Here is a 13,259-nt window from a genome sequence, read left to right on the forward strand (position 1 = left end):
AAAAAATAAAATAAAAAAAATAAGAATGATAGTTTCGACCGGCAACCCGTGCAACGCACAGATCCATATCTAGTTACATATAAAGTTACATTAAAAAGATCAAAGTCAATCTCAATAAACATTACAAAAGGGTCAAAGAAACTTGTGCTCATATGTTTTCATTACAAACAGTACTACAGAGTGCTAAGCACACGAGAAGCCAAAAAAATCATACTAAAACTCAATCGTTTTATATTAAATCTTCACCCAAAAGAAGAAAAATGTAGTCACCTTCTAGATTCTATTTGATCTCTCCATATAGAATCAAGATTCACACTAAAAGTATAAATATGAAAATAACCTTTTAACGATCCTTTTTCTTTTATGTGTCAGAAGTGGAGCACTCCGGTTTGCTGAGTTCATCACCCAACATGTGATGAAGAAGTGTATCAACTCTCTGACTCCTAGACTTTGTCCTTTAACAATTCAACAACAAAACAAAGCTTCAGATTTTCAGTCTACTGTAAAATTAGAAAACTAAAGATTTGATCTCTCTCACTCTCTACTTACCCTGCAGATCGACGTCGGTTTCTTCTTTCTTGAGAATCCTGCAACGAAAAATCATAAAATGAAAACAAACGGTTTAAACCTGAATCAATGGTTTTTACTTTTGCATTCTCCAGACCATCCGTTCCTTTCTGTGTAGTAATTTTATGGCGAATCAAAGACGATAACTAACCTCCCCTTGACAATTTTCTTCTTCCTCAAGATCCAGCTCAGCAAAGAACGCCTCCAAGACAAAAGCAACAACCTGAAACAAACACGTATAGTTAGTCAATCCAAGAAGCAAATAGAATTTCTTTACAACAATCAGGGCCTCTGTTTGGTCGAGCTCTTAGGAGTTGGTGTCAGTCAAACTCACCAAATTCAACAGAAGTAAAATAGTGATGACGTAGAAACTGACGAAATACGTAATGCTCCACCATGTCCCCGTCAAATCTTTGTAGCTCTGAAGGAAACAACATTGAGTAAAACTATTGCACCATAGTGGAAGCTGTTTATAGTCACACCTAGCATTGGCCTCCTCAGCTCCAATGAATCTTGCGATACTTCTTGTTGGAAACTATAATGAGTCTAAAATTGGGACTAACAGAAGAGTGAAATTACCTCCATCCATACTTGCCAGTTACCCATAACTAGCAGATTGAAGAGTGTGACCATTCCATTGGGGTAGTCATTGAAGTTGAACAATAGATAGCTGAGTTTTTTCAGTCAAGAAACGATCATTTCTGAAAACGTTTCTGTCCCAACAATAAAAACTCACTAGCAATCACAGGAACAGAACAGGTTTACTAAGTAAGACTGTGTTGAGTGCATTAAAAGGTTTTCATAAAGTCAAAAAGGATACTCATCCTCAGCCAATTCTGTTTTGAAGAGCTGCTTATTCCCAGCATTCACAAGCCCACCAAAGATCTATATATAAATGAAATGGAAAAAGTCTTATTTCTGGTATGGGAATAGAAACCGAGAGAAGGCAAGGAAAACACATGAGAGTGTCTGTTCAGTGGTTCCTACAACATTCAGATTAACTGGAAGATGAAGCATTTCAAGAGGCTTAGTATAAGCAAAAACGAAGAGAAGGACCAAGGCTTAGACATAAGTAAGCTTGCATTTTTCAGAAAAAACTCAGTAGTCTGATATACCTGTACGCCAATAGAGCAGTAGATACACAGCACGCAGAAAATGGTCCCTAAATATGGCATCAAACTTGGAATAAGAGTTATGAACGTTGCAATAAATGCTCGGTATCGCTGGACGTGCAGAAGAAGCCTTATCAGTCTCAACATTCTTGCAAGGAGAAGGTACCGGATCCTATCAATGACAGGATAGAACCAGAATCAGGAATAGTACAAAACGAAACCATTATAACAAATATGTCATAGTTATTCCTCACCATTCTCCGTTTGAGAAGAAAGTGTTCTCGTCTGGAGTTATGAAGGTAGCCGTTTCCCCAATAACTGCAGTACAAAGATTATCAATTATACCATAGCCATCAATCACTCAATCAGCAAAACAAGATGGAATTGCTGCTTCAAGAGGTCACCTATGACCCATGTGACTAGAAAGTCAAATCGGTTTGCACCCTCCCTCCAATAATTCTCAAATCCATATGAATAGATCTTCAGAGCCATCTCCAACACATATATCCAACCTGTGAAACCATTAAAAGAATAAAAAGTTAACTCCTGAAAAGGTGGTCAATAAAAGTCGGCTGTTACAATCTAATATCCAAAAAGTACTTTACTCAGCGTTATAACACAGGAAATAGCTTAACTTCTATTTTCTTTCTTAATCTTTTCATCATATTTGTCAATGACCATAGATTATACACTTCACAAACAATTAAATAAAAAAAATATATAAATGGAGAGAAAGTAGTGGAAACCTATTCAAGTTCTTACCAAAGACAAACTCGGCAACCTGCCATGGCTTCTGAGCCGAGCTTTCTTCGATATCAAGCTGCATACCAAAATCTGTTATGGCTTATGAAAATTATGAATTACATGTCAAAGAAATACACTTTATGAGAACATGATATACCGTTGTTTCAACAACAACAGCAATGAAATTGAGAACGAGGATGAAAGAAATAGCGTAGCCAAAGTTGGGGCTTCGAACAAAGGCTCTCAGTTGTTGAGACAAGGCCGAATGGTAAATTTTCGGAAAATTTTCAAAGAGAGATGGCTGCAATGAAAAACACAAAGGATCGCTAATGTAAACATATGGTGGAGGTAAGTAAATTTTGAAAGAAAAGGAAAATAAAGTATATGTGGACTTACTACTTCCTCCTTTTGGAATCTTAAAGCAATGGCCTGGCAGAGGTCAGCAAACTCATCCTTGTTTATCTGCTCAATAGGAAACAGAAAAGGGAAAATGAATCTGTTATTGGTCAAAAGGTTTGTGTGAATAGTAATCCTAAGATGTATCCCCTAATCATATCTGCCTCCTTCACAGATCTCTACCTTAAAGTCACGAGTATCGTCAAGCTCATCAAATATCAATCCAAATTCTTCTTTTGATATCTTCGGCAAAGTCCTATAAGGACAAAGGAATGCATATCAGGTCTCACAAGTTAACATAATAGAAGGAAAGAAACCAAGATAAAGTAAATAAAAGCTGTATTTCTTTTTCGATACATAGCATAGATTAAAAAGTACGAAAGATCATATCAACATACCTGTAATTATTCAACTCTTCAAAGAGCTTAATGCATTGGTTCTTATCAATCTCCCCATTTTTCTGTTAAAACATGAAATAAAGAACGAAGAAAATATATGCTCAGAAAAGTGGTTAACTATACAAAGACTCTCCTTTCATGAAGATCTTTTCCCAAGGAGAATTTCTCCGGATATCTCTAGGAGTAAAAATAATCATTATGCGTAGATGAACTTACGTCTGAGTCTATAAGACCAAATGCTTTCTCCAGCATTCTTCTCTTCATTTGATCCATTCCAGATACTTGCTTTGCGAGCTGCAAAATGAATAGATATGATATGACACAAGGTGTCAAAATATGTTAATGCTTTTGTTTTAAAAGATGATATAAGAACCATGCAGACATCAAATCCTTAATCCACCTGTTCTTTGAAACTGTCATAAATAACGGCAAGAATCAAGTTCGTGACAAAGTAGACCCCAATTAGCACGTAGAGCACGAAGAACACCGAAGACCAGCGAGAAGACCTTACAAGACAGAACAAATTAGTCACCAAATTACTGGATGCAACTCAATACAAGCAAACTGAGACACACATGGGATTTCACTTAATACTTACTTGTATGCAGGAATCCAGACATCAGGATTGTTGGATGTTGTGAACAAAATAAACATCTGATAAAGAGTTACACCGTAAGAAGTGAAGATCGTGAGGCCCTGCTGTGTATCCTCAAACATAACAAAAGCAATCCAACTGGCAAATAGAAGGAACAACATCCATAGAGCCTGTGAAAATATTCAAGTAGTTAAAAATATATGATGAAATCAATATAAGTTCATGAATTATCTAAAATCCAAAAATGTTTGGGAAGGCCACTGACCACTATATTCAAGTATGTGCCAAGCATTCCAGACAGAAGGACAAGGGTGTGTCGAAGTTCCCTATACAGAAAATTATTGAATCATAACTTTAAGGAATGTGATGAGGGCTGTACTTAGTGATTTAATAGGAGGAAATGTAGGTGAACGATGACACGTCTACATTGATCATACATGTGACATGATCTACGCATTCTTTGTCTATAGATATAAAGACATATATAATCCATGTAGTTGATAGAAAGTAAGGCGAGATCTACAGATACCTTATGCTGAGGATGAATAGGATAACTCTCACGTATGGGGCGATTCTAAAAGGAAGAAAATCGTAAGCCAGTGGAGACAGATATAGAAAGTCAAGCAGCACATCAACAAACAAAATCACCACGCAAGCAACCTGGAATCAAGATGAAGATAAATTATTGTACGACAAAAGGAACTTCTTACTTTCTGATTGATTTTCAACAAAAAGAAGAAGCACAAAACGGTGAAGTGGCTAGTAAGGAAATACCTTCACTAGATTCAGGCGACTTGTCCAAAAGATTCGGGACCCTTCATAGGATATTGGGAAGAAAGTATGTACAAGGAGTATAGCCAGGGTAATCACCTATTTGGACAGCGCAAAGTATTATAATTTCAGCACAATGAGAAAGGATCTTGTCCATTCCTAATAATAATTACATCCAAAATAAGATGTGTGTTGATATTAAGTTCTTGACAATGAATTAAACGAGATAAACTAGTCTTGATCAAATACTCAAGACTTCTCCAGATTTAATAAAAAGCAATCATAAGGCAATTAAAGTTTTTAACTTTAAAGTGGATGTATATGTATCTCATGAGCTCATCTGCACTAAATATATGCATCTATAGCGAAAATCAAAAGCAAACAAGAAATAAGTTCACTACTTGCCTCATAGATAATGGATTCTACATTGGTCAAGTACGGTAACTCTCCCAGGTAATAGTAATCTCTGTCTTTGCAAGACGGTGTAGGGTTTTTTTCACACCACAGTGGTTGCTGCAAAAGACAGGACAACCGTATTATTACTTTCAAGTTAGTGATTTTCTATAATTTTTTAAGCAAGGTTGGTGTATACCAAAGAAATGCCCTGACCTCAAAAAAGTTAAGGAAAAGCAGAGCGAAATAGTTGAGTGACCAGATCAGATCAAAGCGTGTGAAGATGAAGTAGTACTTAGCAGACTCCCCGAAACTCGACTGATCAAGTATTTGCTCAGGAAGACCAATACCATCTTCAGCCTAGATACCACAATACCACATATCAGAGTCAAACCACAAATCCTTGTCATAAAACATGAAAGGTTTCCCAAATCAGCAAAAAGATAAAGAGAACATCTCTCGAAGTAGCAACAAACATTTCCCAATTTCCACCAGACAATGATATGCTAATTTCGTGAGGATATACACATAAAACATTGACTAATCAGGTGGAACAAATCCATTTTGTGACCAAAACGAATTGTGATATCTATTTATGAAGAAATCAATCAGAAGAAACGATTCAACTTCTCAGGTTGACAAAAACACTGACTTAATCAACTGATAAATACATAGAATATCTCTTCTCTTGGAGTCGATGTGATTCATGTATAGAAACTTTTTGAAAAGTGAAGAGGAAAACGAATTCAAAATTAGGGCGTGAGAGATGGAGAACCAGATCGACGAGTGCAGCAGCTTTCTGAAACGGAGTACCATGCGTGATAGCTTCTGATCGACGAACCCGATCTGCACCACCACCACGACTATCTCTACCAATCAACGGGTCTTCCATTTTTTTTTTTTTCTCCGGCGAGAAACAAAATCTGGATCGAATTGAAAGCAAATGTCGAGGAGGCCTAGTAGCTTCTTCTGAGTGATTGACTCTAATTTGATAAGATCAAAAGGAGACGACGAATAAGATCCTTGATGATGATGGCCCAGAAGTAGTTGAATTTATTAATAATAATTTGTCGATTTTAAAATTTTCCCGTTAGATCAGTCGCCGTTTTGTTTAATAAAGGATAGATCTTGCAGACAAACACGTTGGTCACTCGTCGATTTCTTGCCACGTGGCTTTAATTGCTTATTATGCTTTCTCAATTTGTAATTTTTCTGTTTTTTTTCCCAATTTGTAATAGAAAAGGGAGCAAGAAGATCCAAATAGGAAAGTCAAAACCGACAGAGTGGTGTCGTGGTCCAATTATATAAATTCATTTCAATTTTGGATTGAAATAAATGCAAAAACCAAGAAAATGACAAGCAGAAACAGATAATAGACAAGAGAAGTGGAATATGGTCAAGTATCTATCTGAAACTGATCTCTACTAAGAAGGAGAAGAAAAGGTGTGAAATGTGAACAAATGCTCTGCGAAATGACATTAGATAGCAAACTGGAATAATAAACTAAAAATCCTCTAAAGCTCTACAACGACAGAAGGAGAACAAATACACAAAAGCCCTACTACACAAATCGCTCTACCTTTAGACAAAACCATACAAGAATCAGAGTTCCTCCACACACACTGACGATAAAATATCTCACTAAATGACTAAACCCATCTATAACCGAATAAACCAACTTCCCGATTCCTCATCCACCCTCTCCAAAATACCTGTTTAAAATATATAATGAAAAATCATGAGCATCTGAACTTTTCTTTAGACCAAACAAAACTTCAAAATTCGGGAAAGCTAACCTCCAACAGATTCCTTCACCGCATACCAATAGGATTTGAACTATCATTTACTTCTTAAGACCTACACAAATTTAAAACCCGTATTGGTGTGAAATCCAGGATTTAAACAACCATAACATATGGTGTTGAGAATAAAGAGCTTCACCGTTTTTTAAACTTAGACATCGCCTTTTGATTTCTTCCCAGTGACAATCTGCATGATGCGAAGTCCTCTGCTAAAAGCTTCATTGAATAATATCCTCGTTTGCATTGATTGGAATCCAGGCATCCACGACAAGAACGCTACTGGAACCATTATGAGTATCCCAAACAATATGTCATACATGCGAGCAACAGAGACAACAGCATTCCAGAAAATACTGTATTTCTTCAGCCAATGCCTTTGAGTCTGTGCGATCAGCAGAATTCCCCAGCCAGTTGGGATGAATGCAAGAAGACTCGTGAAGATATCGATGAAGCTGAAATGCGTGAACTCAAGCAAAGCAACAATCACCAGTATAGCAAGCACGATCAGGAGGAATTGGACAAGCCTGTACCGTATGTGAGCTTTTGCAGAGTACTTGTCACGGGCGTATTGGATTACTAGGAAGAGCACAAATATAGCAAAGATGTATATCCATGAGAACAAGTAGACAAAAAAGCTGGTGGATCCGTTTGCAATTTTGAGCTGGTATACAATCCCATACTGAAAGAAGAAAAACCGGAGGTCCAAGATGATCTCCACAATTATTCCTAACCGCCCGGTGTTTCTCAGGTGGTCCTGTTCCTCGTCCCACCATTTTTCCCAGCTTTGTTCAGATTTCGTTGAGATTCTGCCTTGGTACCAGATCCAATTCATAAAGTCTTCAAAGTCGTAGACTGTCTTAAGCCAGTCGAATCCTGATGGGTTAAACACAAATGGGGCCATTATCCATGAAATCACAAGGAACCAGCTGGTGATAGTCATGGCTATGTAAATCAACGAGTCTTTGGCAATCGGACTGTGCGAAGCGTAGACTATGAGGATCAGCCCAAGCTCGATGGCCTTCACAAAGTGACTGCGTGCATACAGTCGGTAGTTCTCAGTGAATCCCTTGTGCTCGACAACAAATCCACGTCCAGTGGCTCTATACTTTGCCCCACCATGGAGAATAGTTCGACCGAAATACTGAGCTCTGGTCCCCATTGAGAATGTGTAGAAGACAGCTGAGAGCTGAATCTGCATTCGAATGAAATTCCATATCGCTAGAAGGAACCCTCCTCAAGAGACCATTCAACAATCCTTGGCAGGGCACTGAACAGACCGAGCTGAATGATGAACTGCTGGTTCAGGATCACCCCAAGCGCGGCGTTGCTGTCAGTACTGTCTGCTAGAGCGGACTTCTCAACCCCGCTGAGAGCCAGATAAACCCGTCCCCAGAGGAAAGCGTAAACAGTAAGAATGACCATCATCGTGTTGAAGAAAAACCCTACAGTTGTGTAGAAAAATGATAACATTCTGAAGAAATCAAGCCTGTGACCGAGCCGGTACACGTCTCGGCTAAGAACCTGCTCTCCGTTCCCACTAGCTACCTTAGCCTCAAACATTGATATCTGATTCAATCCAACATCCCGACCCTTCCCGACCTGAAAAATGCATAAATACAAAGGTTATACAAATTTTCTTGAATTTAGGAGATAAAAAACGTTAAATTGCATGATTATAACAAAAGTAGAATTATAGGATCGTTGTAGCAGTATAGTTATTTAGAAATAATCCAAATAGTGGACCCTTCCCAACCTGAATGTACTCGTGGTGGGTGACGTTTCCGCCCCTCAATGTGCAATTAAACCCGGCAAAGATGTCCTCACTGATATTTATAACTCTGGAAGCCTTGCTGATGCCGCCTCGACTCAAGAACCAGAATCTGTCAAATACATCAGGGTGGCCATAATGCATTCTGACCTTCAGCGGGTTTGCAAGAACACGCTGACCAAGAGTGACAAAACTTGTCTCCTGAGCAGACATGAACCACGCCAGTGACGAGACTGATCCCGTGAAGATATGCTCCCTGACACCAAGAATAGTTGGTTTTCTGATACCATGATAATGTTTGTACTCCTGGAGCAAATTTCTCATCTTGAGAGCTTCCTCAAAATAGCTGTCTTGGTTCATATCAATGGTCTGAACAGCATCACCACGGGTAAAGATCATTGCATGATTCTGGTTCTCTGGCTTTCCCTCACCCAGCTTCACCGGACCAGGTAGCTTCACACGGAATATCTCCACTTCCTTTTCCAACTGGTGATCGTATTTCACCAGAACGGAGTAATAATCAGTCTCTCCTCTTCCCGCAGGCACCTCATCCACATATGCAATACGGAGAGCTTCGTTCTGCTTCATCAGATACAGAATTTCCTCTGCCTGAGGCTCTTTCTTTGCTTTTTGAGACCCATAGATCTGGCTCGCCACAACATATGTGAATTTCATCAATGCAGTCCCGTACTCATGGCCTTTATACAGCGTACTCACGGAACTACTTGCTCTGCTTAAGGAAGATCGGTCGTTTTCAGAGACAAACCCATCAGATTGACCACCCAGTTTTCCCTGCAAACTCCTCACTGAACCAAGCTCCTGAGCACCCTCCCGAATGTCCATTTCAGACGCAGAGTCAAGAAAAGCGAGCATCTTAAGAGCCCGGTAGTAGTACATCATCCCACGAACTGTACGTGCCAATGTCTGACCTCTGTAGGAAGCCCAAAGCCTGAGGTCTCTCAGCTTGGTTGTCCACAACTCACTATCTGTCTTGATTCCTTCCCTATGCATCCGTTCCTTGAAATTTTTCCATTCATCAGCATAAATTGTCTGCAGGTAGTATAGGGTGGAAATCCCATCCTCAGTCTCATTTCGGAGCTGTTCTTTGCTGTATACAACTTCCTCATTGTAATATGGAGTCAGAACACTGAACGCCATCATTTTCTCAACCTGAGGGGCATGAGGCATGTTCATGAAAAGCGAATTACTGAAGAAAGCAATCCGCCGTCTCGCCTCTAGATTCACAGGGACGCTGTGCATAGAGTCCCTAGAGGTGAGAATCGTGTGTAAACGCCTAACCTGCCGGTAGAAGTCTTCATTGCTTGCATCAGGAAGCCTAATAGCATTTTGAAACAGCAACTTTGAGGCTGGGTCTCGAGGAGTCAAGCCTTCATTAGATAGCTGTTCAGTTGTCTTCTTCTCTATAAAGAACTGTCGAGTTGCAATCTCATAAAGAGACTGCAGAACATTCACCACCCGCCCACTATCTGTTTCCTCATCATTTACCAGCCCAACCAATTTCTGCAGTGTTTCGTAAATTTTTGGCAGCAGGTCCACTCTAAAGGTCTTGGTGAACTGCTCTGACTGAATGGATTGATTAATCATCTGAAAGAAGACCGTAATTATCGAATGTTCTTCAGTGTCAACTTTGATGATTGAGAGCAATAGATGTTTGATGCTGTCATATGCCTCAACTACAGCACAACGCCTGTATTCATTCTTGCATATTTTGTGCCACAGCCATTTATCAGGTGCGTCTATCAGCTCTCTGGCCTGGCTCAGTGCAAGCAAAAGCTCATTGCACAACAAGAAACACGGCCAGCGAATAACCGTCACATCCCAGGAATTCTTTGGCAGCTCCAGTAGCTCTACTTCACGATCAGAAACTATATCCTCTTCTCTGAAAGCTAAGATGATTTCGTTCCAGATCAACGCAAACTTGTTGGCCTCGACCTGATTCGACTCGAGTTTCTTAAACGGCCTCCCAAATCCATACCTTAGCTTCAATCTGCATACAGTACACAACCTCAAGTTATTACAATAATGAAAATTGAATTATATGCAGCGTATCTGCTTTAACAAAATTAAAATTTCACAGCTTGTACAGTCAAGTCAAGCGTTGTACAGTAAATTATATAGGAATATTAGTAGCATGCTTCCACGGACTGACCTATGAATGCCATCCTTGAACTTGTTACCAAAGCCTCTAGCATTCAGGAGTTGTTCCTCAGGCATTAGGTTGAACTGAATAGCACTAGCAAAGAATTGAAACCTAAGCCTAAGCTGTCCCATGTCCCTGATCTCCCCCAGATGATCAAATAGCCCAACAACAGCACCAACAATCGAAGAATAGATTGCGTACCAAATTTGGATATCCATCAGATATATCAACACAACTGGCAACCATAACAATGCGACAGAAAACCTATTGCTGTCTCCATAAAACTGATGCCACTCATATTTGACATCGTTTAAGTTCCATAGCAGCTTTGAGGGTTTAATCATTGGCTTAACCTGCAGGAAGTAACTAAATGTAAACTTCGTAGCTAGGACAAAGATCCAGAAAGTCGAGTACTTGATGTTGTCCACTAAACCCTCTCTCAAACCTCGACCCACAAAGCTTTTGCCTTGAAACCACCAAGTTAAAGCAAAGAATATTTTCCAATTGGTCTCTTCCAGGAAGTTTCTCATCCATGGGATTATAAACAAAGCCAAAGCAAGAATTTCGGGCACCAAGAAGGCCACCACAGCGTAAAGGAATTGGTAGATCTTAGTCGTCGCGGTATTGGACCACTGCCTGTCTTGCCTCTTCTGCTTCCAGATGTTAGTGTAGAGGACTGTGAAAGCTACAATCCAAACTGCGGCAGCTATAACCTTCATCAGCATTCTGAAAAAGTGCCTTTTGGTCTCTCTGGAAATGAGGGGATATTGTGAAGCCGCGTCCAGCACAGCCTGCAAGAGTCGCATACCACTCCATGTCAAGAACACGGTCAAAAGTCTCACCTGAACATCTCTTGCCTTCAAAGCATTCCACAGCTGCCTTGTTACCGACGAATTATCTGGCTTTTCCTCCCAAGCTACTATAATGGCGGCTTGAAGGAACAAAGCTAGCATCACCCAAAGTCGATCAAAACTCCTGAAAAGGTAGAAGAACGTCCTGCGCTCCACGAAACCAGTTTTCCCTACAGTTTTGCCTCTACTCTTGAAGAAATTGCTTCCCAAATCAAGCGGCCATTTCAGTTTGCTGAAACATCGATCCGTCCAGAAGTACTCGTTGATATCGTCATAGTTCCTCCACTTAGAATGCGCAACTGTACCGTTCTTGCTCTCATCAATCTCAGCTTGAATTGTATCGTAAATAGGTTTAACAACGCCGTTTAAGAAAGCGTTTTCGCCTGAGAGAGAAGGCAAATAAGGTTGGCCGGTGTTCTCATCGAGGCAATCCTCTAAGATTTTGTTGAGCTCCGAGGCCATGTTATGGAAGATGTAACAAATACATTCAGGCATGAAGCGAAGATTCGCAGCCTCTCCCCATATGAGAAGATACAGTCCCACATAGAGAAGCTCTCGTCTCGAATCAGGGCTCCGATCTGAGATCCAGATATTTGATTTTTTCCCCAAATACGAACACCAGCTAGAGTAGTTACCAAGAAGTTTCCGGCGAAACCGACGAACAACAGCGGAATCGAGAGAATCAATATTATCCGGCGGCGGGGAAAGACGCATCTGAGCATTCGCGAGATGAAGCACCATATGCTCACGCTGGTTACGAACGTTATCTTTCTGGAAACCGAAGAACAAAGCGAGCCAGTCGAGGAGATCGTATTGAGAACGCCATTGAACATACGGCGGACGACGAAGGTCTCCGACGGTTTTAAGAGCAGCAGCGGCGGCACGAACCTCAGGAAAACGGAGAGAAGGATGGTCGGCGAGGAGGTTGTTAACGGGAATGATATTGTACGATTCCTCTTCGATTCCGGCAGCATCCGCCGCCAACGGCCGTCCGGTTTGCGGCGGGACGGTGCGGTGGCGGAGGCTCATAGTAGCATGTGGTAGATCTTGGAAATTTCTCGGAGAAAAAGCTTGACTGAATCAATAACAATGGAGAAAGAAATCGAAACGGAAGCGAGTTTTCGTTTGTAGCTGATGAAGACGGCGACGAGACGATTTTGCCTCCTTTCCGCGTTTCAGTTTCTCCCTTTTTTTTTCTTTCTTTTTTTGCTGGCTTTAATTTGTATTTTTTTTTCAACAATATAATTTGAATTTCCTTTTCTTAAAGATCCTTTAACCTTAAATGAATATACTAATGATCAAATAAACTTTGCAATGTTATATATTGATTGAATAAATTATTTTGCTGTCAAAAAAAATAAAAAAAAATTCTTTTATGTTTATGGTAATTAAATAAAATTTAACAAATTTTCTAGATATTTATCCAAATAGGTGAAATTTTGTTATTCTAGATCTAGACAGAATTGTTTTTTTTGGGATTTACTTGGTAAATTTTGATTATTGGGAGAATACATTTGAAGTTTTAAAATGTTAATGAAATTTCTTTGTACATCTTCAACCTTTCTTGTTTCCTTACTATATAAGTTAAGAAAAAAAGAGTCAGCATTAAACGAAGAAAGACATTAATGGATTGGAAATCTGGAATTAATTCATAATCTTGGATCCGAACATTAGAGAGCTTTTATAATATTTGTGTGCTAT

The 13,259-nt window shown here is 39.7% G+C and overlaps 2 protein-coding genes across 2 annotated transcripts; both read right to left on the bottom strand.

Moving 5' to 3' along the window:
- Positions 1 to 70: 70 nt before the first annotated feature.
- LOC9310927 (two pore calcium channel protein 1) lies at positions 71 to 6,060 on the bottom strand. Its single transcript, XM_002874814.2, has 23 exons — positions 5,752 to 6,060; positions 5,193 to 5,336; positions 4,989 to 5,096; positions 4,587 to 4,682; positions 4,342 to 4,472; positions 4,078 to 4,138; positions 3,816 to 3,982; positions 3,618 to 3,723; positions 3,434 to 3,511; positions 3,218 to 3,279; positions 3,003 to 3,075; positions 2,820 to 2,885; positions 2,581 to 2,724; positions 2,442 to 2,499; positions 2,084 to 2,191; positions 1,934 to 1,997; positions 1,683 to 1,851; positions 1,388 to 1,452; positions 1,147 to 1,237; positions 902 to 988; positions 719 to 790; positions 550 to 587; positions 71 to 455 (listed from the first exon to the last, which is right to left on the bottom strand). Exons 1-23 carry the CDS (start codon positions 5,866 to 5,868, stop codon positions 362 to 364), a joined length of 2,199 nt encoding a protein of 732 aa, XP_002874860.1. The 5' UTR covers positions 5,869 to 6,060; the 3' UTR covers positions 71 to 361.
- Positions 6,061 to 6,422: 362 nt separating this feature from the next.
- LOC9310928 (callose synthase 12) lies at positions 6,423 to 12,771 on the bottom strand. Its single transcript, XM_021020684.1, is given in 6 exon segments — positions 6,423 to 6,688; positions 6,773 to 6,833; positions 6,918 to 8,011; positions 8,014 to 8,377; positions 8,532 to 10,554; positions 10,717 to 12,771. Coding segments are annotated over 4 exon segments (5,340 nt in total). The 5' UTR covers positions 12,588 to 12,771; the 3' UTR covers positions 6,423 to 6,688; positions 6,773 to 6,833; positions 6,918 to 6,929.
- Between the last annotated feature and the right edge of the window lie 488 nt (positions 12,772 to 13,259).

The sequence above is a fragment of the Arabidopsis lyrata genome (genome assembly GCF_000004255.2).
Source record: "Arabidopsis lyrata subsp. lyrata unplaced genomic scaffold ARALYscaffold_6, whole genome shotgun sequence".
In the NCBI taxonomy this organism is placed as follows: Eukaryota; Viridiplantae; Streptophyta; class Magnoliopsida; order Brassicales; family Brassicaceae; genus Arabidopsis; species Arabidopsis lyrata.